At 43.0% G+C, this 24677-nt stretch overlaps 1 protein-coding gene across 1 annotated transcript in view; it reads right to left on the bottom strand.

Moving 5' to 3' along the window:
- LOC144771909 (protein-lysine methyltransferase METTL21C-like) overlaps positions 1 to 24356 on the bottom strand; it is a 91619-nt gene extending 67263 nt beyond the window's left edge. The window contains exon 1 of the mRNA XM_078656146.1: positions 24255 to 24356. Within this exon, the coding sequence (XP_078512272.1) occupies positions 24255 to 24309 (55 nt within the window). The 5' untranslated portion in view covers positions 24310 to 24356. The remainder of the gene's footprint in view (positions 1 to 24254) is intronic.
- Between the last annotated feature and the right edge of the window lie 321 nt (positions 24357 to 24677).

The following is a 24677-nucleotide window of genomic DNA, read 5'->3' as shown; positions in this document are numbered from 1 at the left end:
GTTTTGTGGTATAACTGTAATTTAAAATGCATTTAGGACTCCACTTTTTCTCGGCCTCCACTTGAAGGATCACCCGAACCTTTCCAGGTATAAGCTGAGGTGGATGAACATTTATACTGGAAAGTTTCATGAAGATTCGCCCAATTGTGCCAAAATTATAAGCAAACCAAAAAATCAATTTCCAGTGCCACTGGGTTATATATATGAGTAGCTCCATCGTCCTATGAATTTAATATCATGAACAGTGAAATCAAGTTTTTCAAAATTATATAAAATACTTAAAAAGAGATCAAAAAAAGAAAAATGAAAAAATTGCACTGTAACATATGAAATTTGTTGATGTGTATGATTTTATATTTTAAGAATTTATTTCCTAGGAAAAAAGAGACTGAGAGGGCTTTTGAAAATATGTTGTTTATATCTATGATTATGATGTTAAAAGCTCTTATTGGCTTCTGGGTCTTTTACACTTTGAGAAAGGCTGGGATTATCTGAAACTCGTCAGCGGCAGATGTGCTGCAATACATAATCGATAATTGGGTACCTGGTCTGGAGTGCCCACTTTTGTCCTGCTTCTGCAAGAAAAAAATGTGAATGTGTAGGTTGGAGCCTTTCCAGTTGTGGACCACAGTAGGTGGATGAGTCGTGATCACAGCATGTGTGTACGTTTTGTGATTTCGAGCGACCCCCGCCGCCACAGCTGCCAATGTTGGAAGTAACGTATAGCCAGGAAATGTTATTGCGGTACCAGAAGCTTTCGGTGCAAGTGCAATGGCTGATCGGCGAAAGGAGATCCAACGGGGAATCCTCTGAGCAGGGAAAAAATGGAGATAGAGTGCTGCAGTGTCAGTGGCTAATTCTCAGAGGGAAAGTAGGTCCCTGAGAACGTGAAACAAGAGCATCGACGGCAATAATGGAGCAGGCAGTAAAGTCAATAATGATTTCGACTTGGAGCAGAAGGAAGCAGAGAAGCATGTGTTTGATGATACAGAGGAAGCAGTTCCAGTGAGCAGTACCAGTGGAGTTACAAACGGGCCTCCAGGTACGATACCGAGTAAACAAAAAAATATTTTGTAGGAAAAATTATTTAAAAAGAGAATCCGCAAGTGTTTGAAGCTGACCTAGCTGATGCGATATTTGGAGGTCAATAGTACCTAGAAGCCTGAGAATATTCACAGTCCCCACATATAAAGTCCCACATCTGGGATTGCCGGAGGAGTGGTCAGCATTTACTGCCTAATCCAGTAAGGGCATGATAGAGATATTAGTGAAATACGCAAAACTGGATTTGGCAAACATTTGTGGTGAATTGAGAGCCTTAAATGATGAGATTGAGAATTTGGAAAATCAAGAGGCAGTAAAGGAATGACAGCATAAAATGATGGCATGCCTGTGAAAACATTAAGACGAGGTAAAAGCAAAAGACAACAGAAATTTCCAAAGGGATACACTTGAGTACGCTGAAGGACAAATTTAAACATTCACAAGGAAGTGTTGATATTTATAGAAAGGAGATGCTTTAAGAGGATTCGCAGAGAAGGCAAGATCTCATATCCACCGGTTCCAGCACCGATGTCAGCACAGTGCATGGTGGTGGTAACAATCAAGCGGGAAGAATCTTTATTTTAGGTTTTCACAGCAAATACTACTTGCAGAGAAAAGCCGAAAAACCAAAGAAGTACCGACCCCCGAGGAATAGGGAGGGGAAAAAATAAGACGCAAACGAAGGCACAGGATCAGACGAGGCGATGGGAGGAACAACACAGAGCAATTGTACTATACGCCAGAAGAAGAAAACAGAGAAGAAAAATTGACAGTGCTAAATTTATCTCAAAGGAATCTAACCGAAGATGAAATTTCTCTTTTGGAATTAGGACTGTCTTTTTGTCCATCCTCTGGATTTAATTGTGCACATGTCAGGATTGACCTTTATCTGTTCATTGAAAAATGAAAATTGAACAAACGCATAAATTATTGAAGACTCAATGGAGTATGATTTCAAAAAGTATGCCCACGTGTGATTTACAGATTGGGGAAGTTGAGGGGCTCCTTGCTTTGGAGACCGTATACCAGGAAAGTGAAGGAGGGGATCCCAAGATAGGGATGGACCAAATTAGAGAGCTTGGGGTCTGATACGAGATCTGCTGGTGGGAGTGGCTTTCAATCTAAATCACAACTCATACCTACTATTCCCCATGACAAATTAGACGTTTTCCATGAATTGGTAATCAATGATTTGATGAGATTAAGGAAAAATCATGGAATACACACCGATATTCTCATGGGAGAGCAGAGAAAGGCATTACAATCCCTTAAGGAAGATACCTCCATTCTAATTAAGAACAGTGATAAGGGAGAAAATGTTATTAATATGGATTCAAATATCTAAGAGCAGGAAGTGATAAGACAATTGGTGGATGCTGATTGTTATGCAGTGATGTCTATGGAGGTGTATAACGCCTCCGTCAGTTCATACTCATCCCGGATGAAACAATGGATGGATGGAGAAAGTTTAGAGCAGGATGAATTAAATTTTTTAAGATCAGAACATCCTAGGATTCCCTAATTTTATATATTACTGAAAATACATTAAAGGTTACCTAACCCCCCGGGATACCAATTGTCTCATGGAATGAAAGCTTTTTTAGAAAATACTACCATTTACATTGATTCCTTTTTATTCCCGTTTGTGAAAAGTCTTCCAGCATACTGTAAGGACAGTGGTGATTTTATAACAAAGATCCATAATTTAGTTTGGTCAGACACCTATTTAATGATAACATTGGATGTGACTGCACTGTACTATTCAATTGACCATATATATGGGATATGCTCTTGTGAATATTTTTTGAAAAGCAGACAAGCATGTTTTCTGGAACATAATCAGATGCCTATCCAGATGATACAAATTTGTGCATAGTGAAGTTCTGTATCAACAAAAGGTCGGGTCTGCTATAGGCACCTGCTTCGCACCCAGCTTTGACAATTTGGCAATGAGCTGGTGGGAGAAACAGATGGCCTGAGCTGATGATAAAATATGTGCAAAATGCTTTAATTTGGACTCGTGACAATGACGATTTATTTGTATGATGGAATGGATTTAAGAAAAAAGCATACGAGTATATAGGAAAATTGAACAAGAATACTTTTAATCTAAAATTTACTGCATCTGTGAGTTCCTGTGAGATCACCCTTTTAGATATATCTTTGAAAGTAAATGAAGGAAAAATAATACATTGGTTTATCATAAGGAGACAGCAGGAAACAGCATCTTGCACTTGAAAAGGCAATATCCCAAAAATTTAAAAGAGAGTATTCCGTATGGGAAAATACTTAGATTGAAAAGAATTTGTAGCCAGGAACGAAAGTATAATAAACAATTGGAGCAAATGGAAGGAAGGTTTTTGAAAATGGGGTATAGTTCCAATACAGTGAATATGCCTAAGAAAAAATCCAAGAATGTAACTAGGAATCAGTTATTGTATCAAAATGGAAGATCTGAAAAATTGAAGGTTGTAACAAGAATCATTATTACATATTTCAATTCAATGTCAACCAAAGCGAGTCAGGTGATTAAAAGACACTGGCAATAGTTAAAGGGGATGCAGTGATAGAGGAAGAATTACCAAGATCACAACCCATAACAAACTGGGGGATGATCAATCTACAGTTACTTTACAAGTAGTCTTAAGCTAGATACTTAGTTATCTACAAAAAAGAGATTTTTTAAATGCAACCACTGTAAGGCTTGTAAGGTGGTTAAAAATACCTCAGAGTATATTTCCTCAGATGTTCAAAAGAGAAGGGTGAATGGGTTTTACAACTGGATTACGGACCATTGTGTATATGTGTTATCTCGTCCATGTTCCCTGATGTATCTAGGCAGTACGATCTTTCCTCTAAAGAGACACATGTTAGAACATCAATGTGAGATAAGGAACCATGATTTTAGTTATCCTGTGGCAAGGCATTTGTATGAGAAACATGAGAATAATCCAGGGCTATCTAATTACTTTGCAGTTGATAGAGTCAGTGCCCCCAATGTGAGAGGGGTGAATAGAGTGATGAAACTCAGGCGCTTAGAAACTAAATATATTCTTGATCTCCGCCACTAAATTCCCATCAGGCTTAAATAGGGATGAAGAAATGGAAGTGCATCTACGACAGTAGTGGGTAGTCAGATGTTGTCCCCTCTTTCGTACAAGTATAATTGAGGCGCTTAAAATTGTTACTGGTTATAGTATTTTCAGTGGCAAGTGGTGTACTATGAATTGCATGAATCATAGCTCTTATTGCCATTTGTATATATTCATCTTAATATGTGCTTATTTATGAATAATTTATGGATATATAAAATGATTAGTCATTTCATTTCAAAAGCTTTATTCGATCATTTGAAAAAAACATTCATAAAAGCACATATAATACGTCAATAATACGAAACATTTAGTAAAATTTAAAATCATACAATCAATGAAAGGGAGGGGCGGCGAAATAAGCAAAGGCTGTGAATTTTACTGGAAACAATGCATTGTAGTTAAAAGGCCATACTTTTCCTGGCGGACACAGATTTCAGAATAAATATCGCTGTGAAAAAACACACATCCGGTTCGTCAAGTGCAAATAAAAGCCTCACAGCAGTTTTAACAGTTGACACAAAATATTTTTTAAAAAGCGGTTAAGATAGGCAATACGGAGATGCAAATACAAAGGACAAAGTAACAAAAAGTGTTCAGTGCTCTGCTTTGAAAACCCATCACATGGGCAGGGTGTTGACGTGTACTTTTTTATCAGGGGGAAAGCCACCAGATTATGGACAATACCTAATCGTAGTCTGGTAAGGACGTAATGGTGGGATTGCTTGGTAACCACATTTAAATACTTAGAATAACCGGGACTTGCCTGATTATTAGAGTAATAAAATTGATGTGTTACATACAGGCAAGTGGCATCCCTACGTAACTTGGCTTTAGCCCCCAGATAGACATGTTTGAGCTCCTTTTTGGAAATATCAGTAGCACTAACAGGGTCCAAAAAAACATTCAAATCGAATGTATCCCTAAATGTTGTTATGACGTAATTAAGCCATGGGATCAAATTATATTTCTCCAGACGGATGCAGTCTTGAATGATTCTTCTGGTAAAGACAGTTTCCTCCTTGACCCAGATAGATCTCCAGGCCATCAGTGGTCTTAAACCTATGAGATCAGTCAAGAATTCCAACCCAACCTCTTGGTGAACCAGCCCGGTAGAGGCAGAGGTTGGAAGTCAAAGAAGTCTCTTTAGAAAGTTGTTTTCCTCCACTTGCAGATCTCCATGACCATAATGTCCCCAAACACCTGAACCATAGAGTGCCACTGAAGCACATCTAAGGCGATAGATATGCAACATGTCCCATATGCGTCGACTTCCCAATTTAGAAGCAAATTTAAAAACACCGAAGATGCCTCTGCCCATCTTAGCCTTGACATTATGCATTTCCTGTGCCCACGTGCCCTTACTGTTAAAAGTGATGCCCAAATAGCAGAATTTATCTACCACTTGGATTTTTTGGTCCTCAAACTGAAATGATCTTAGTTTCCTTACCTTCTTCCCACAAGCCATAATAAAAGTTTTAGAGTTATTAATTTTTTGTTTCCTCCCCTTAATAAAGTCAAAAAATTTGTCCATTAGTCTCTGCAGACCGACCGGTGTTCTAGATAGTAGGACTGTGTCGTCTGCATATAGCAATACGGGAATCGATTGACCCTCAACAATTGGTGCATCAGCGATGACTGATCTTAGCTCAGAGTCCATGGCATTAATAAAAAGGGAGAAAAGTAAAGGGGCAAGGACACAGCCTTGCCTAATACCTGATTTAACCTTGATGTTATTGGTACATTCCTCCGCTTGGCCAAATCGGATTTGGGCCGACAGGTTACTATATAATCTAGCCAGGAAATAAATAATTGCAGCTGGTGCACCCATATCTAATAATGTGGTCCACAATAATCCGTGGTCCACCAAATCAAATGTGCTGGAGAGATCCGCAAAGCAGAGGAATAACGCGCCCTGCTTGGCGCGTGTGTATTTACCTATAATAAGGTCTAGGTTGATACACTGCTCAATGGTACCAAGGCCCTTACGAAACCCAAATTGGGAATCTGCAAGGATGCCGTTAACCTCTGCCCACTCCTCCAGTCGCAACAAAAGCACCCTGCTCTTTATTTTTTGGGAGGAGTCTAAAAGGGAGATAGGGCGATAGTTCTTGGCCTCGCCTCTATCTCCTTTCTTGTAAATTGGTATGATTATAGACTCGCCCCATGTTAGAGGGGTGCTTTCCATGACTGCCGCATTGAAAACCTTAGTCAAAAGGGGGCCCCATAACAGTGTATCCGCTTTATAGAGATCTATCGGCACCCCGTCAGGCCCGGGGGCCTTCCCTCCTTTACTTTTCTGAATAGTGTTAACCACCTCTGGGATTGTAATATTGAGGGGTAGGTTTGGGCCGCAGGCTACAGCCCGTGGACATAAAGGGGCTCCCCCCCCCCCCCGGGTTAAAGATACTAGTAAAAAAGGCGACCCAGTTTTCCTCACTAAACTGGGCAGATAGTACTGGGAAATCCTCCTTCTGTAAAAGGAAGGGGCTATTCACGGTGTTCCAGAAAAGCTTGCTATCCCGGAGCTCTGCCGCTTTCGAGAGGTTGTCCCAAGCTTCCTCCCGTAGCTCTTGCTTCCTGCGTATCAGATGGTCTTTATAATTTGCCCTTAGGGATTTAACGGCTCCCTTGTCCCTGGGGCGGCTAGAAAGTGCTTTCTTGAGTTCTTGTAGGGACTTTGTACAGGCCCCATCGAACCAACCCACAATACCCCCTAACCTACTGACCTTGGTAATAGTTAAAATCTTTTTTAGTTAACTCGTTTATTTTCACGAAGTCAGCAAGGATGCATACAGCGCCTGCATTAACATCCAGGCAGCGCTGCAGCTCTTGGAGACTCGCAGCCACGATTTTGGTCAGCAACTTCTCTGAGTTGTCCCTGCACCATTTAATCCTGGAGCCATTTGGCCTACATGGGATTATTTCATCAACAATCCTTTGGGGGGCTTGAACCTTCTTCCCCCAGATGGATGTAGACATAGTAATGCCATTATGATCACTAAGGGCCACATCTACAATTTTCGGGATAGCACAGAGAATGCTGATATTCTAGGAGACCAATAAGTGATCTATGACAGTGGCTGAATTCCTCCCTACAAAGGTCGGGACAGGGTTGCCCTCACTATCATTTGCGGGCACAAGGATTAACAGTCCTAATTTAAGCAATAAGGTGTTGAGTGACTCTCCATGGGGGGTGTGAATAAAATGAGCCCGGTCCTCCCCTTTGTCAATTGAGTGGATGAGATTTACAATGTTGGGATTTGTATTTGTATATGTATTTGTTTACATTTTGCAGTACTTTGCACGACAGGGAGAGTTTTTTCCTTCAGTGAACCTATAATGGAGATATTAATTGATTATTTATTTATTTATACCTAAAGTGTGACATAGTGCAATAATGTATATATAATAATGATTTATTAGAAATCTCCCACAGACATATTTATACATTTCTATTCATATATGAATATCTTTTTATGTATTTTGTCTGTAATATTGCACAATTTTTGCGGGTTAGATTATATAGAATGAGATGTATTTCTGGTTTATAAATCATGGCTCCTTCATAGATGATATGTGAATTTGATAAATGAGAGTACAATCATCAGGAGATGAAATAGTGAAAAGGGAATAGGAGAAAATAATGTTTTGATGATTACTGCTGCAGGTGTTGTGGTTTGGGTACAGGCTCACTCCATGTATTAGCTCCATCTTCCTATGAATGTAATATCATGAACAGTGAATAACGTTTTTTGAAATTATAAAAAAAATAATTTAAAAAGAGCAAAAAAAGAAAAATGTATGAGTATGCACTGTAACATGTAAAATGTTATTTCAAATGATGCGTATGATTTCATATGTTAAGAATTTATTTAACAAGAAAAAATGAAAAAGGAGAGACTAAAAGTGCTTTTGAAAGTATGTTGCTTATATCCCAGATGATGATGTTAAAAGCTCTCACTGGCTTGTGAGTCTTTTACACTTTGAGAGAGATTTGGTCACTTGTTACCTAATCTCATTTTGCATTTGCGATTCAATATTTGGAAGGGGTAGGTTTAGGGCATCCCTTCTAAATACCGAATCGATATGATTTGTATTACCATTTTGCAGCGGAATTCCAGTTGCAAAACAGTAATATTTTACGGAGTTTTATATAGTGCGAACTTGACCGGAAGATATCGGGTATCAGAGCGCTTTACATAGCACAAGTTGCATTACATGAGGACACATTCATTTTTGTTAGGCAGGGGGAGATTCAGGGGTATATTCCCAAGGAAGTGGCGGAGAGAGGCGTAAGCCTTCTTGGCTTAACGCCTCTCTCCGCCACCTCGGAAAAGCAAGGCTGCACCATATTCACAAGGATATGGTGCAGCCTTGAGTTTCCCCCTGCGATGGCGTGAAGTTTAACATCTTCGCGCCAATGCAGGCACCATTGCACCAGAGTGCAAGGGTGTCTGTGTGCAGGGGAGGATTGGTTATGTGTAGGAAGGTGTCCCTTCCTGCACATAAACAATCCTAAATGCAATTCTCTCACTTTCATGTGTGCTGCCTTATGCAGCACACATGAACGTGACAGAATGGATGGCATTTTAAAAAAAGGTTTGTTTATGTACAGGAAGGGACACCTTCCTGTACATACACAAACCATGGCAATTTGCTTTTTCCACATGTGCTGCACAAGGCAAAACGAGGAGAAATAAAGCATTTCTACTTGTTTTGCCTGTTTAAGACCAGGATTTTCGTGGTCCTAATTATGGCGCTGCCTCCTATTTACGCTGCCCTTATGATCAGGGGGCAGCATCAAAATCAATGGATGTTGTGGTGGAATGCCCACCACAACACCCATTACCCTACTCTTCACAGAATGTTGAGCATCATTGCCGAGACTAAAACCCGGTTCGCCAGATTCGAGGTCGACAGCCCTAGCCGTTAGACCAACTCCGCTCCCCATTTTGTGACATTTTTTAGGGCTGTGCATAAGTGATATACAGATGTTCAAGCTGACACGCCCACTGCATCATAGCGCCATTTTTGCTTAGCCTCGGCGCACAGCATCGATGACGCACTGTAAAACCCATTGGCAAAGCCAATAGGTCTCAAAGGGGAGACACATTGGCATTGTCAATGCTCGTTTGTTTCTAGTCTGCGATGTCCTGGCGTCTGGCTTGGTTCTGCCCCTTTGAGATGGTTGATTTCTTAGCCAACTACGGCTGACCTTCAATTACATAGATTTTTTTAGATCGCTTTAACGTTCTAAATTGAGGCACAACTGCATTTTTTCAGGTCTCTCGGTTTACATCCTTGACTGTTTTCTCTGGACTATGACGAGCCCACCCCGTCGTGTGCACAATTATGTCCTTTGCGTCTGTGGAGAAAACATTTTCCAAACGTGCCTTAGGGAACCTTGACTTTATCAGGAAGGTGACAAAAACGTAATGTCAAAGTACATCACGTGCATGGAGTCTCCGTAGAAGTTTATTACGCACGCCTATTTACGGCCTTCTAAACTGGAAATCACTGGGCACTACCCTCTGAATTCCTGAGAGAACACATCATGGCCGACAGTCGTAAACATATTGCGCCACTGCAAGAGCACTCCCCAGCCACCCAAGAATGAGTTTGTGGGACTTAGAACACTTATTCAGCTGCACGGCCTGGAGACATTATTTATTTCTGTTAGACCAATAAAAAGCATCTGCATTTTTAAAGAGGACACGTACCACTATAAACCTTGGTTTGAAAACATTTCTTAAACGGATTTTGTAATACAAGAAAAGTAATGTTGTTCCCTCGGAAGTGTGACGTGGCACCCGGTGCAAACAACCAAATAGAGCCACCCTTTCATCATTTTTGGTTAGTAAGTACAACTGATTTGGTGTGCAGTGGGTCGTCATGCACGGGGTCCCAGGTGCAACTGCGCCTACTGCACTAATCTGAGCCAAACCACCTGTGGTTATTCTATGATACCTATCACGACTTGATGCAAATTTAATTATTCAAATAAGAATGGCTAAAGTTGTAAAACGTTTGTGGCACAAGCACTGCAGTGTGTGCACAATTCCATATTCCTTAAATGTTTATATTTCATATGGCTGGTGCTAATGAGATCGCTTTTACAGTGACATCATAAGAATTTAAGGCAGATTGTGGTCGCTCCTGTTCGGGATCATTGAAAGACAGAGACAGATTTAGAAGTAGAGAAAAAGGACATCTTAAAGGATCTGTTGGGCCCTGGGCCAAACGTATTTTGGGGGGCCTCTGTTCGGAACAACTTTGAAGGTACGATCAAATTTCAGCTTTTTCATTCCCTCTTTGGCTAGGTCACTGACAGTGCACAGACACACTGGCCCACAGTCTAAATGTGTGTTGTATTAATATTAAGGGATTGTGATGTGTGTTTTTAATATTATAACACAGCAGCAGCTCAATAATATTACTGCAAATAATCTTTGTGACCCCTTCCCATTTCTCATATGTGAGGTCCTGTTTTAATCTAAAAGAAATGTTACTATGGATGCTGCATTAAACATAAACACAACATTTCTCTGCAAAATGTATATAATAGTATCTCACACATCATCTTCATAAAAAAATATATTAAAGGAAAACGGTATTCAAAGCAATCTCTTTATAAATTATGTAAGGCCACGGGGGCAAAACAATGGATAACAGACCTGGCTCTATCAGGGGGCCCCTGAAAGGCCGGGCCCCTGGGCCCCTCGCCCTAAAACGTCTCTGGTGTGACAGAAAAATCAACAAAGGTAGGTTACAGTGAGAAAAAGATATAATTACCATGGGGTCCTTGGAAAGTGGGGGGCCTGGGCAATGCCCACTTTGCCCATGCTTTAAAACGCCTCTGAGCTTTTACCCTGGAGAGAGTGTTCTTTCACTAGTCAAGTAGGAAAAGCTGAAACCTAAAGCCTCAACAGCCCGAAGTGTGGACGTTATACGGACAGCACACTGGTAAAGCACCAGGGGGCATATTATCAACAACTAGCGATATTTATCGCTAAATAGGCTTAGCGAAAACATTTTTATCGCCGTGCATCACCGGATTTTATCGCAGAGATAACGTGCTATTAGCAACGTTTATCTCCAAAGCGATAAAATATCCGGCGATAGCGGCGAAATGCGTGAATATCGCTGGAAATTCAGTGATATTCAGGCATTATCGCTAATAGGGACTTATCCTGAATATCCACCTCCCATTGGATATACAGGCTAAGAAGTGGTCTGAGTAGGTGTTATTTGCGCTTAGCGCGAATATTTTAATCGCTACGCCTGCGTTGATATTAGGCGATAGCGATGTTAGCGACTGCTTTCAGTCGCTAACAGGTTGGGTACGCCCACTTTGCATGTCATTAGCGATAAATATCGCTGACATGCAAAGCGAGCTCCAAACCGCTCGCTATCACCTAAAAGCTGTCGCTAACTGATGTTAGCGACAGCTTGCTAATAGGGCGATGAAATTATCGCCGCTTTGCGGCCGAAAACGGCCACAAAAGCGGCGATAATTTCATTTCGCCTGCCTTGGTAATATGCCCCCAAGTTTCTAGTCAATTTCAAAGGAGTGCATAAGAACATAGTGCCCTGATGGAGGTGGAAAGAGATATACTGGCCTTGGCAGTGATAAGGGAAAGGATGGGCTGGCCAAGATGGACTTTCTTCACATGAGGGATGACAGGATCTTGGCTGAGGCTACGGTTGATAGTGTTTCGAACAGTGTTGACAAAGAAAGATGGGCATAAGTCATGTAAGGTTCGGAAGCAGAGAAGCTTAGGGCCAGGTGTACAAAGCTTTTTTGAGGTCGCACGAATCGGGCCATTTGCACATAAAAAACGTTTTTTTTGTTGTACAAAGCCTTATTTGCGATTTTGTAACCTATTATTGAATCTCAAATTGGGCTTGCTATTCGTTATAAGGAAGGAGCGTGTATAATTCCTAATACTAAATCGCAGTGGTGTATGTGAATGTTTTGCGACCAAAATGCGGTTGCAAAATGTTCACATTTTACCATCTACTTTAAGTAGGTGGTTATCCATTTGCAAATAGGAAGGGGTCCCCAAGGGACTCCTTCCCCGTTGTGAATGTTTGTAAAAACATTTCTTAAGAGCAGGCAGTGGTCCCACAGACTGTGGCTACTTTTAAAAAATTGAAAGAAAACTTTTCATTTTCTTTTTGAAACATGTTCCGTTTTCCTCTGAGGAAACATGGCTGCATTTTTAAAAAAATGATTGCTTTATTTAAAATAAATCACAGACATGGTGGTCTGCTGACCCCAGCAGGTCACCATCCCTATGATTTTTGTGATTTACAATGGGTCGCAAACTTAGACCTACTTCATGAAAATTAATGTGGTAGGTCTTTTTGCGACCCAATGGGAATCGCAGAAAGTGTAAAGCACACTTTAGTACATTGGTGTTTGCAATTACCAAATTAGTGAATCATCGAAATTTGCTGTTCGGTAATTGCAAACCTTTCCCTACAGACATCTGGCACTTCGGCCCAGATTTACATAGCCCTTGCATAGCCATTACGTCACTCAAGGCGATGCTAAGCAGTGCAAAGGCTTCAGTGAGATTTACGAAGCCATGCACAGACACCTTGAGTGGCTCTGAGTGGCGTAGTAAATCTAGAGTCACACAATGCAGCGCAAGTCACAGCCTTGCATTGCTTTGCGTTGGAAAGGCATTCCATGGGTGAATGGGTGAATGTGTGGGTGTTGTATTTTAGTGCATTCCCAGATTTACTAAGGCTAGTTAAACCTGGAAATGCATCAAAATGGTACACCTTCCCAACAGAAGTGTAATGAGGAGAAATAGCTTTATTTCTCCTCGTTATTTCCTCTTTAGACGTTTGCTGCATTCTGCAGTACACATAAAAAGAGGAAAATGCCTTTGAGGATTGTTTTTGCGCAGGAAGGTGTCCCTTCCTGCACAAGAACAATCCCACCTGTAACGCAGGCCCTCTAGCACCATGGATCAAAAGGCCCGCGTTGGTGCCAGGCTGCACTGTGTGCGCCAGTGCAGAGAGAGAGCAGAAATGCGTCATATATTGGTAAATATGTATTTATTTATTTAATTTTGTGTTTTATAGAGCGCAAACTTGACCCATTAGGGTATCAGAGCGCTTTACAGGAATCATAGAAATGTACAATAGGCTTGGAATCACAATAATATACAAAAGGTAAAGAGCGTCAGGGGCAGGATATATAAAGGATAGAGGACACGTATGTACAGTTTGCATTTTATAGTTACTCGAGACAAGTCCCCAAGTTTCTAGGAGAGGTGACTAGGTAATCGGAGGGGAGGCGCTAGTCGGGAGTTGATCAGGGTCTCTGTGCTGGTTGGAGGCAACATTTAAATATGGCACATTTCTGCTCTCTCCATTTGATGCAGCACAGCAAGTTTTCTTTGTTGTGCTGTATTGCATAAAATCATAGTAAAGCTGGGCTTTAGGGTCTAATTCGCAAAGGCATTTGCACTCAAAAGTGGTGGGCCGGACTGAAGAATCAAAAATCAGCCCTTTCAAAACGCTGACACCAACCCACTCCCTTTGGGCCTTAGTATGAGTTTCGGTGGTCCTAGAGCAGGCGGCACCCCACTGCCCCGCTCCAGAACCACCAAAACTCACCACCACCCGCCCTCAAGATTGCAAGTAATGTTGTGGTCTGGCAGGCATGCAGCAGGTGGGAATGCGGCAGGAGGTCCCACGGTGGTGCTGTTTAAAGGCTCATTGTGAACCTTAAACAGCACTGCCACGGGACCGCAAGTGCACGTTTCTGCATGGGAAAGAATGAACAATGTTGTGCATTCCTTTATGTGCAAGAACTGGGGTGCAAAACTACAGGGGGGCACAACATGTGCCCAACTGCATGCATTCTGTTCACAGAGGTCCTATTTGTTGCCTCACCGCCACCCTTTTCATGGCAGTGTGACCGCCATGAAAAGAGTAGCAGTGAGGTAACTCAAAATATGCTTGGAGGTGTCGCTGTGGCACTGCTACCATATTTTGGCTTTGATCCGCTGCCAGACTGCCGCAGGATCCTTGATCTGCTGGGGTATCACAAGTTCAGTGGCGGTCCGACCGCCACACTTATAATACTGTGGGCGGTCCGCAGTGTGGCGGTGGTCGGACCGCCACCACGACTACGGTGGTCCATGTACCACCATAATAAGGATCTTTGTCTACTTACGCTATCTCTCTCTTTTAATAGATCCATTTTCTTGCTCTTCTTCTCTCCTCTTTCTTTCTTCCCTCTCTGCTTGCTTTCTCTCCCCCGTTCCTTTTGCAATTAATCTTGGAGAAGAGACCAGGGCACCTGTAAACCTCAGGGCTGTCAAAGCCAGCCTTCACCGGCCCACCAGCCCACCAGTGAAATTCCCAGTGGACTAAAAAGCCTGTCTGGCTCTCCGTTTTTTTATGATTGAAAATGGCTGTGTTTACACCTGGTAGACATTCAGATAGGGTGACCTTGCAGTCATAAATCAATTTACTCCTGGGTACTATCACATCATGATGAGGCAGTAATACACAGGATTGACACCTTTGCAAAGTGTTGGGAGGGAATAGTCCAAGGCGTGGTGCACCATGGATTTCTGTGAGCACCCACAAACGTGAAATCTTGTGAGCAGTAACAAACTTACCTATACTTTTCTTACTTGGAAATAGTCATAAATGTGTTGCTGTCAAGGGGTGGAGAAAATCTATTTCCAGGTGGGAAAAGAAACATAGCACCTCCAAACTTTGTGAAGTGTAGCAGATGGCGTTTCTCCACAGGGCACAACATTTTCCCCATGGAGCAAAACATTGTGCAGTTGCAAGTGGTGCTGTATTTCGATAATGCTGAACTGTACTATATGTATATTTCACATTGGGGATACATTAATGCACGCAGTACACATGACTTTTCCAGGAATATGCTTGTACAGTTGTGAATGGAGCAGCATTCCAGATGTACTACTGGTAAGTTTTGTAAATAGCCAAAAGTCATAAACCTACATCTGTGCATAGCAGAGTTTGTACCAAAATAGATTTTAAAATTTAATTTGTGACGCGAGCCCTTAAAACTGCAGCATTTGCTAATGGACAGCCACTAAAGAGCTGTCAGATTTGAGGAGATACATGTCCTGCAGTCTAAGGAGAGTCAAACTAGCTACTAAATTTTGCCCCATGGACGCTACTGTATTCCGGATGGATTTCCAGCAAGAAGATGGAAATAAATGAAAGACTTCAAGAATGAAGAAACAAGTAGAAATGGGATTTTAAGGGGAGGAAGACGAGTCAAGAGGGGCATCAATATTATGAGCGGTTTACATGTTTTCGTAACTTCAGTTCTCCTACCAAATGGAGAAGTGCGCACTGAAAAGAATCACATACGTTGCATGAGAATTCATACTTATTGCCTTAGACTATGGCACACAGTACACCATTCTTCCAGGTCAGCGGAGGGATGATCTCTGTTGCCTTGACAAAATAGAGACCCCATATATAGAGATCTCTACCGGTCATGCAGAAATCTCAGGGACTTCAGCAGTGCCATCATCTCACTGAAGCAATACAAAATTGGCAGGGTATGCCCAGACGTGGGTCCCTTGCTCACTCTACCACTGGATGCAAGATAACCTGGCTGATGAAGATTATGAATCCGAAACCGGTCCCAGGATGCTTGTTTCCGGTCCAGGGAAGACATGGCTTGGCATTTTGGGCTGGACTGTTCCCATGAGGCACTGGGTCAGACGGATTTACATATGGCCATGTCTGAACTGGGGTGGTGGAGTGAGCTAAAGAATGGTGATGGATTAAACCCAGATCTGTTGACTGGGGGTGAGTGTTTGAATTGCTGAAACACTTCGTCCTTCACCCCCTTTGGTATTGCTTTGTTCGCCCTAAGTTAGCAGGGTATTCCCAGACTTGGGTCCCTTGCTCACTCTACCACTGGATTCAAGATAGCCTGTCTGATGAGGATTATGAATCTGAAACCGGTCCCAGGATGCTTGTTTCCGGTCTAGGGAAGACATGGCTTGGCAGTTCGGGCTGGACTGTTCCCATGAGGCACACGGTCAGACGGATTTGCATATGGCCATGTCTTCACTGGGGTGGTGGAGTGAGCTAAAGAATGGTGATGGATTAAACCCAGATCAGTTGACTGGGGGTGAGTGTTTGATTTGCTTAAACGCTCTGTCCATCATCCCCTTTGGTATTGCTTTGTTCGCCCTAAGTTGGCAGGGTATGCTCAGACGTGGGTCCCTTGCTCATTTTACCACTGGATTCAAGATAGCCTGTCTGATGAGGATTATGAACCCGAAACCGGTCCCGGGATGCTTGTTTCCGGTCTAGGGAAGACATGGCTTGGCAGTTCGGGCTGGACTGTTCCCATGAGGCACACGGTCAGACGGATTTGCATATGGCCATGTGTGCACTGGGGTGGTGGAGTGAGCTAAAGAATGGGGATGGATTAAACCCAGATCAGTTGACTGGGGGTGAGTGCCTTTGGTATTCCATCATCTCACTGAAGACACTACTAAAACTTTGCTGATTGGCCACCATGTTTAATAAGTCCATTCAGCAAAGTTTTTCTTCTAAAAAAACAAACTTGCAAAGGGGAGCTTGTTATGGAAAATCAAAGAATATAAGTGTCCCTGACATGCTGGGAATTTTCTCTGTGTGTGTGGGGTCATTACTTTTTTTTTTTGTTCTGGACCCGATCAGAAAAAAAGTGTGTTGGATCGCCTGCCATAAATATAGCAGAATGTCTGAGCGACTTTGGCCAACAACCCAATATCCATCGGGTTCTCGGTCAAAGGTTTCCACTGATGGAACCAGGGTAGCCTCCACCATCCGAAACATGGTGATTCACCAACTCTAAATAGAACACGGAAACTGTGAGTTCAGAGAATGGGATACCCTCACGGATGTGTAAAATTTCTTTACTTACTGGTTCAGAACTGCCAGGCTTTCCATGGTGGCCCTGCGTAGGAAAATGTATTCCTGAATGTCCGCTGTAGTTTGGGTGGATGGACTGAGACATTTTGCCTGACAGCCCAATATCTAATGGGCTGTTGGTCAAAGGCTTCTGCCAGCATAGACTTCACCATCAGAAACATGCCTGTTCTCCTGGCTCTAAATAGAGCAGTAGAACCATGAGTTTGGCAGACAGGATACACACCACATTTTTGACACATTTTCCTTTTCACCAAACTCTAAATGAGGGCCTTTTGAATCATGTTTTGAATCATGGAGTGAGGAAATGGCTATAAGGCTGTTTTTGACATTTTTGCTGGTTGCGCTGGTGGCCCTGTTTATGTTTATGTTTGGTAGATTTATAAAGCGCATGATGGCCAAAAGGCTTCCCAGTGCTGAGAAGAGCTGTTAGCGACAGAGTCTGAGGGAATCATCATGGAAGCAGCCATGTCTTAAGTTTTTTCCTGAAGCTAAGTTAATCTTCCAGCAGCCTCAGTTCCCTAGTCATGGAGTTCCATAACTTCGGGACCAGGAATGAAAAGGATTTTACTCCCCATCTTAACCTCTTTATACTCACTGACTTCAAGAGGCAGTCAGAAGATGACCTGAGGGATCTCTTTGGCACATATGGGGAGATGAGTGTCATGAACATGGCTGGAACCCTGACATTCATAGCTTTATGAGCCAGGCAGAGAGACTTAAATTTGATCCTAGATTGAATGGGCAGCCAGTGAAGCTGTTTCAGGGAGGCTTTCACTGACTCCTGTCTAGGTGTTTTTAAGAATAGCCTAGACACCACATTTTGTGCAATCTGCAGTCTGTTGACAACATATTTTTGGGATCCCAGACACAGGGACGTGAGACCACCAGGGCCTGGACCATGGTTCTCCGTGCCTGTTCTGGGATAAGTCCTTTATTTTATGGATTATTTGGAGAATACCAAAGAAGGCTGCTGCTAGTTTTTTTCCTGAATTTCCATTGAGAGGTTATAGTCCAACCATATGCCCAGATTCTTTATTAATGTTTTGTGGACGGGAGGTGTTCCCCAGTCTTCCAGCCAGCAAAACCTGGCCCAAGGCCCGAGGTTGTTTCCCAGGGTCATCAGTTCCGTTTGGTCGCTGTTTAGGTTTAGGCTACAGCTAGCCATCCAGTTGGCCACCTTTTCCATGCAGGGTACCAGTTGGAGGTGGTTTGAGTTTGGCCCCTCAGCGACATACGACACAATCGACAACCCAATCTCCTGCACAATTTCCGCGAATGGGCGCATGTATATGTTAAACAATGTGGGCCTGAGAGACGAGCCCTGTGGGACCCCGCATGAAACCGGCAGTGTATCTAATTGACAGGTAGATTCCGTAATCTGAACTGATCTATCAATCAGAAAGGAAGTAAGCCATTGAAAGGCTTTGTCCTGGATATCGACCTCCCTCAGCCTGTGAATCAGGGTGGGTTGGTCCACGGTGTCGAAAGCCATGCTTCCAGGAGCAGAATTGCAGCAGAGCCCCCATGATCTAGTAATCCATTAAGCTCCTCTGTGACCACTAGAAGAGCTTATCTGTACTGTATTGTGGCTGGAAACCCATCTGAGTCTTGTGTAGGGTATTATTCTCCTCCAAAAACTGTGAAAGGGTGTGATTGACATGTTTTTCCACTAATTTTCCCAGGATGGGTAGCAACGAGATAGGGTAAAAAATTCCCCAGTACAGCTGGATCTAAGTTGTATGTCGTCGGCATAAGCATAAAAGTCTGGATAAGTGTATTAAGTGGGGCACCAAGATGCTGAAAACAGTGAAGCTAATCGTGGATGCCTGATGATCCCCACTGGAGAGTGTCTTGAAAGAACAGTGGAACAAATACTATGGCCCAACTGTGGTTATATGGAATGCCAATACAATGCTGGAATTTGAATGCAGAAGTGTGCCTGGTGGTGTAGTGCTAGAGTTAGTAGTTTGGTACTTGGTGATTGTGTAGAGCTGAGATGGGAAAGTGTTGTGCTGATGGTTGGGATTGCAGATTTGGCAGGTTAATGCAGTGCTAAGCAGTAGTATTATGATGAAGACATTGTTGGTAGTTGATAGTGCAGTGACAAACAAAGATAGCGTGTTAACACAAAGTAATCGTGTGATGGTGGGGGAGTGGTATTACGGTAGTGCAGTAATAGGATGGTTAATGGTCTCAGTCCAGTGACCCAGCCACGCTTGGGACTGGTGACCAGAATGGCTGTCACATGGATGTCAGTACCAGTACCTGACCCCAACATGGCTGAGAGAACTGGACTGGGACTTATGTGTGGTGCATGTGCATATGGCGTAACCGCCTATTACAGCAATCAGAAAGCTGCACTGTAATAGACCAGTGACAATTCATAAAAGCTTTGCTGACCAGATGAGTTCTTCTAATGCTCTAGCAGAAACATTCACTCTATAAGAGGTACAATGCTGGCTCGCTTATCCAAAAAATGCAGGCCTTGAAGGGCGCAGGGCCCATAAACAACCAAGTACCAGTCTCAAACTATCAGGTTTCAATGGTTTTCTGCCTGTTCCCTTTCCTGTGTGGGTAGCTGAGTGGTTGGCAAGCATGATTTTAAGGAGTCAAAGGGGGAGGGTTACAAACATTTTGCGCTGGGTTAGCGTCACATTTGTAACTGCAATATTTACTTTCCAGTAGAATAAAAGCATTATTTGGAGGCTGTGATATGTGTTTTGAACATTGCCACCTTAAGGATTTTGGATCCTTTGGGAGGACATACTTTGGGGACCCCTGTCCGGGAAAACTTCAAGTTTATTACCCATGTTCACATCATTCAAGCCCTTGCAAAAACTAAACAATTTTGGATTATTACAGTTTAAGATACAGGCGCACCAAAGGCTCAAACTGCTGGCATCTGTCAAATACTACCACAAAAAGCTTGAACATGCATTGGTAAAGCCATTTCTTTTTTAAATTGAATCTAGTTTTTATAGTCTGGCAATAGCACTTTACCTGGAACTCAATGTCTAACCAGTCTATTATTCCAGTTCTAAAAAAAGGCACAGGAGGAGAGACTTGGTGATTATTTAGTGAACTATTGCATATTGAAATAATATATATGCACATAGAGCTTGAAAGGTAGCTCTGAATACCAGATATTCAAAATCAGGAAAACTCCCCTTTCACCGCTGTATTCTTTCTTCATCAGTCAAAGCAACAAACAGCAAAGTGACCTAACGATAGATTGAATTGATCTCAACCACAGGCTATCATTCTAGTCCAAACCACAGGTCCTAGGATCTTCATCATTCTTTTGGGTGAAGTTTGATCATTTCCTCCTTAACATAACGTTTATGTTTTTTAAAGCGCAAGTTTACCCAGATGGGTATCTTGGCACTGAATAACAGATGTTTATCGTTACCAAACTCAATGGTACTCATTTTATCGACCTCAGAAGGATGAAAGGCTGATTAGACCTGCCGGGATTTGAATCTGTGACCATGAGGTCGAATACAGGAACTTACAGTAGATGCATTAGTCCACTAAGCCACCAGACCCGGCTGAACTGAAAACGGCCCTAATTCTAGTTCTCGGCCTTGTCCTCCTCCTGCTCTTTCTATGTGTACTTATCTGGCTAGATAGTGAAGCCCAGCTCTGCTGAGTAAGAGAAATGGAAGGGAGCAGAGGACAGAAGAAGAATAGAGAGGAATAGACAGTGGTTAAGCAAGAGGTGAAGTAGAGGGAGAGGGGTAGGCATAGAGAGGAGGTAAAGAGATGGGTGAGGTAAAGTGAGACGCAGGGTAAATAGAGAAAGGTTAAACAGTCAGAAAAGATAGTGAGGCAGAATGAGAGAGAGGCACATAAAGAGGAGGAGAAATATAGGTAAAGTTTTAGGGTGAGGTAGAAAGTTCAAACGAGCTACAGATAGGAATAAGAAAATTCTGAGAGAGGGGGTGGTGTATACCGAGGGTGATATAGGAAGAGGTAAGGTAGAAAGAGAGGTGATTTAGATAGGGGTAGAGGCAGAGCGAGGTAGAGGGGTGAGGTGGTAAGAGAAGTACAGAGAGATACAAGGTAGTCAGGGCCAGGGGGGAGGTAGTGAGAGCGGCAAAATAGGAAGGGATATAGAAAGGCAGTTTAGACAAAGACTATTGACCCAGAGTGAAAGATATACAGAGCTAGTGAAGGGTGGACAGAGACGAGGTGCTGAAAGAAAGGCGGTGAAGTAGGGAGACAGAGGGGTAATTGAGACAGAGAGAAGAGGTAGAAGTAGAACGATGCATAAGATGAGAAAGGAAGAGTGAGAGGTTAGCTCGAAATGGTGATTCAACATATAGAAGGGCGGCAGAGAAAGGCAAGATAGACAAGCAAAAGGAGAGACTGATAGAGAAAAGAGGCAGAGGTAAAAGTACAAGTAGAGCTACAGAAGAGGTAACAAGAGAGGAGTAATGTAGTGAGAGAGGTGAGGAAGAGGGAACAGATGTAGAAAGAGAGTGTGCGGAGGTGGAGAGATGAGGTAATAATGAAATGGAGAAGTTGAGAGGTTCAGTATTGAGAGAGAAAAAGAGAGTTGGGTAGAGAGAAATGAGGTCATGAAAGAGATGTGAGGTATAGCGAGAAATTGGGTAAATAAGTGAGGTACAGAGTGGCGAGACAGAGAGAGGACTCAAAGAGAGGCAGAGGAGGTGAGGTTTTTAAAGATGGGTAGAAAGAGAGGTGAAGTAAAGAGGCAGATGAAATTGAGAGAAGGGTGAAGAGGAAGAGGGTGAATGCATGGAAGAAAGATGGAAAATAGCAGTGAAGTTCATGGGTAGTTTTCAATTCTGCAGCAGGTGCAATGGCATCAGGGCCCAGTGGTGTGAGGGGTCCACTGAACCCTGAATATTGATTTATTTTTCTACCCAATGAGTAGTCATGGCCCATTCTCTTTACTTGCACTAGGGCCAATGGCACACTAACCAAGCCTCTGTGAATTGTAGAGAGTCGGCTTTAGAGGAAAGAGAATAGTGGCAGAGAGACATGGTAGTGGGAGGCGTTGTAGCAATAGGCTCAGAGAGTAGGGAATAGTTATGCAACAGCATGAGAATGAGGTAAACAGAGGTGGGGTACATAGAGGAGCATTTCAAGAGTGTGAGGTAGACATAGACCGAGTTGAATTAGCATAAAGGGGTAGGTACATAGATATGTAGAGATAGAGAGAAGTGAAAGACGAGTGGTGAAGTGGAAAATGTGAGGTGAAGTAGAGCGACATGACAGAAAAAATATTTGTAAACTTAATTGCCACCAGCTGCTTGAGAGTACAAGAGTTAACTTTGGGCCAGCTGAGCATGCATTCTAAGATTCTATGAAGTAACTGTGCACAGCCTTCAATGTAAATAAGAATCTGGGGACAGATTTATCAAAATGTCCCACAACCCAGCGTAGCAAGACACATTGCTGCGCTGAGTTGCGTGACAGGGAGAAGCAGGAATGTGGCATATTTAACATTATATGGCGCATTCATGTCCTCTACTTGAGCAGGTGCACAATCTGCAGCCTAGCGCCAATGCAGTCATTCTTGACTGCATGTGTTGCAGGCAGGATTGTTTTGGTGGAGCCAGGTACACTTTCATGCACAAAAACAATCCTCCGAAGCGTTTTCCTCTTTTAATGTGTGCTGCAGAATGCATTACACATAGGAAGAGGAAATAATGAGGAGGAACAAATATATTTCTCCTTGGAGATAAACATATTTCTCCTTGTTACGCCTCCCCTGGCTGGGTGTAGCATTTTGACGCATTCTTAGGTCTACCACTCATAGTAAATTTAGGGATGTGCCAAAATCCATGCATGGAAGCGTGGGAACACCCACGCTCTACCCATGGAACGCATCTCTAGGGCAGAGTAACGCAAAGGCAGTGACTTGCGCTGCCTTGCATTACCGCAGAATTACAAAGCCACGCAGCGCCATGCAATGTGGCCCAGCGTGGCTTGGTAAATTTCTTTCTAAGTTTTGCATTGTTCTGCGTCCCCATGTAGTGGAGAAGTGTGGCTCAATGGTTAGAGCGGCGGACCCTGATGCAGAGGTCTAGCCCGGGACCTGGGTTCAATTCCCCGCCTCGGCGGGACTTGAGCTCAAAAATTCCACGGACCTGATAATTCTCGCCTCGGTGACTATTCCAATCATGGAGTCCCACTCTGCAACTCTGGGCAATAGCTTGCTTAATCTCCACAACGGCCCCCACAACGCTAAGGATGCCTGGCCTCCACCTTGGGGGTGCCCAGGAGTGGACACCTCACAGGGAAAGCCAGGATGGGTTCCACAGCGGTATTCGTACAAGCGCCTTGAGACCCTTGCGGGTGAGTAGTGCGCTATACAAGTATCAATTTACATTTTTACATTTACATGTGTGGTGTACGAGTGATGCAAAACCTTTGCTACATCTCGCCCCAACTTTTTTATGCTCGCTCTCATTATGGTGGGACTTCTGGGACTTCCTGATCACTTTTCAAGGTGGTGACCGCTGGCAGATGCCCACTTTGTCCATGGCCTAAAGCGGCTCTCGATTTGTCCCTCCTGAACATATTCGAGAAATACAGACAAAGACAAATGAGAAAGTAGATTTTGGGCAGAAAGCTGAAGCCGTTGTTGAAGTGATACATTTTTAAAAATTCGGCGGTGGGGAACAAAGGCTGAAAAACCGTTCAGAAATACTGGTAAATGTTGATATGCCTCATAACTCAATTTATAAACGTAAATGGCTACTTACTAAAACTAATAATATTGTGAAAAAAACGTACTCCTGCCACTGCTAGCTGTGCAGTAATGCAAGTATCCAGGAATGTCATTTACACTCTTACTACACACGAGTATTATCTCAACAACTAGTTAGTAAAATCCATGTCAATTTTCTCTGTTAATATTTTTTAAAGCATTTATCATGAACAATGTTGTCACCATGCATAACATTCGACATGTATTCTCACTCAAAGCATTGAAGTGCACAGTAATAGCAGCAACAGACCTAAAACTGCATGAACTATAATATCTTATTAAGAGAATAGAGTAAAATATTCGATTCATAAATAAACATGACAACCATCTGTAAAGGGCACAAAAAGGGTAAAGTAAAAGATCTGCATCTATATTACCCCTCTGGTTTGGGGGGCATGCCTCCTTGCCACAATCGGGGTTTTCCTGACCTGTTTCTGCCTCTTGAGTACCATTCACCTCTTCTTCTGGACGCCGAGCATCCATCGTTAGATAGCTGTACCGGTCAGGCAGACAGGAACTGCTAGGCAGAGCACAACGTAACCAGTGCGCGTGCCCCGTTCCAATGGGTGTTCAGCTTGCTACCCTCCCATATCGCAGCTTCCCCCCTTGTTTTATAGCTCGCCACCTAACGCAGACAACACCTGCTCCCGATCACGTCGAGCGGCAGAAGCCCTGGCATTTCCTAAATACCTGCGGGCTTTTCTCTAGTAGTCACAGTGCCTGTGACCGGGAGGTGGTTGGTGGGGGCGAACGGTGGGCACAGGGGAGTTAGGCATGTTTTCCGCGCCTCTGTAATTAATAGCGCTGCACAGCACTACCTGCCAAATTTATTCTGGGGATGAAATATGGGC

The sequence above is a fragment of the Lissotriton helveticus genome, chromosome 8 (genome assembly GCF_964261635.1).
Source record: "Lissotriton helveticus chromosome 8, aLisHel1.1, whole genome shotgun sequence".
Classification (NCBI taxonomy): Eukaryota; Metazoa; Chordata; class Amphibia; order Caudata; family Salamandridae; genus Lissotriton; species Lissotriton helveticus.
This window is presented reverse-complemented; position numbering and strand designations above follow the sequence as displayed.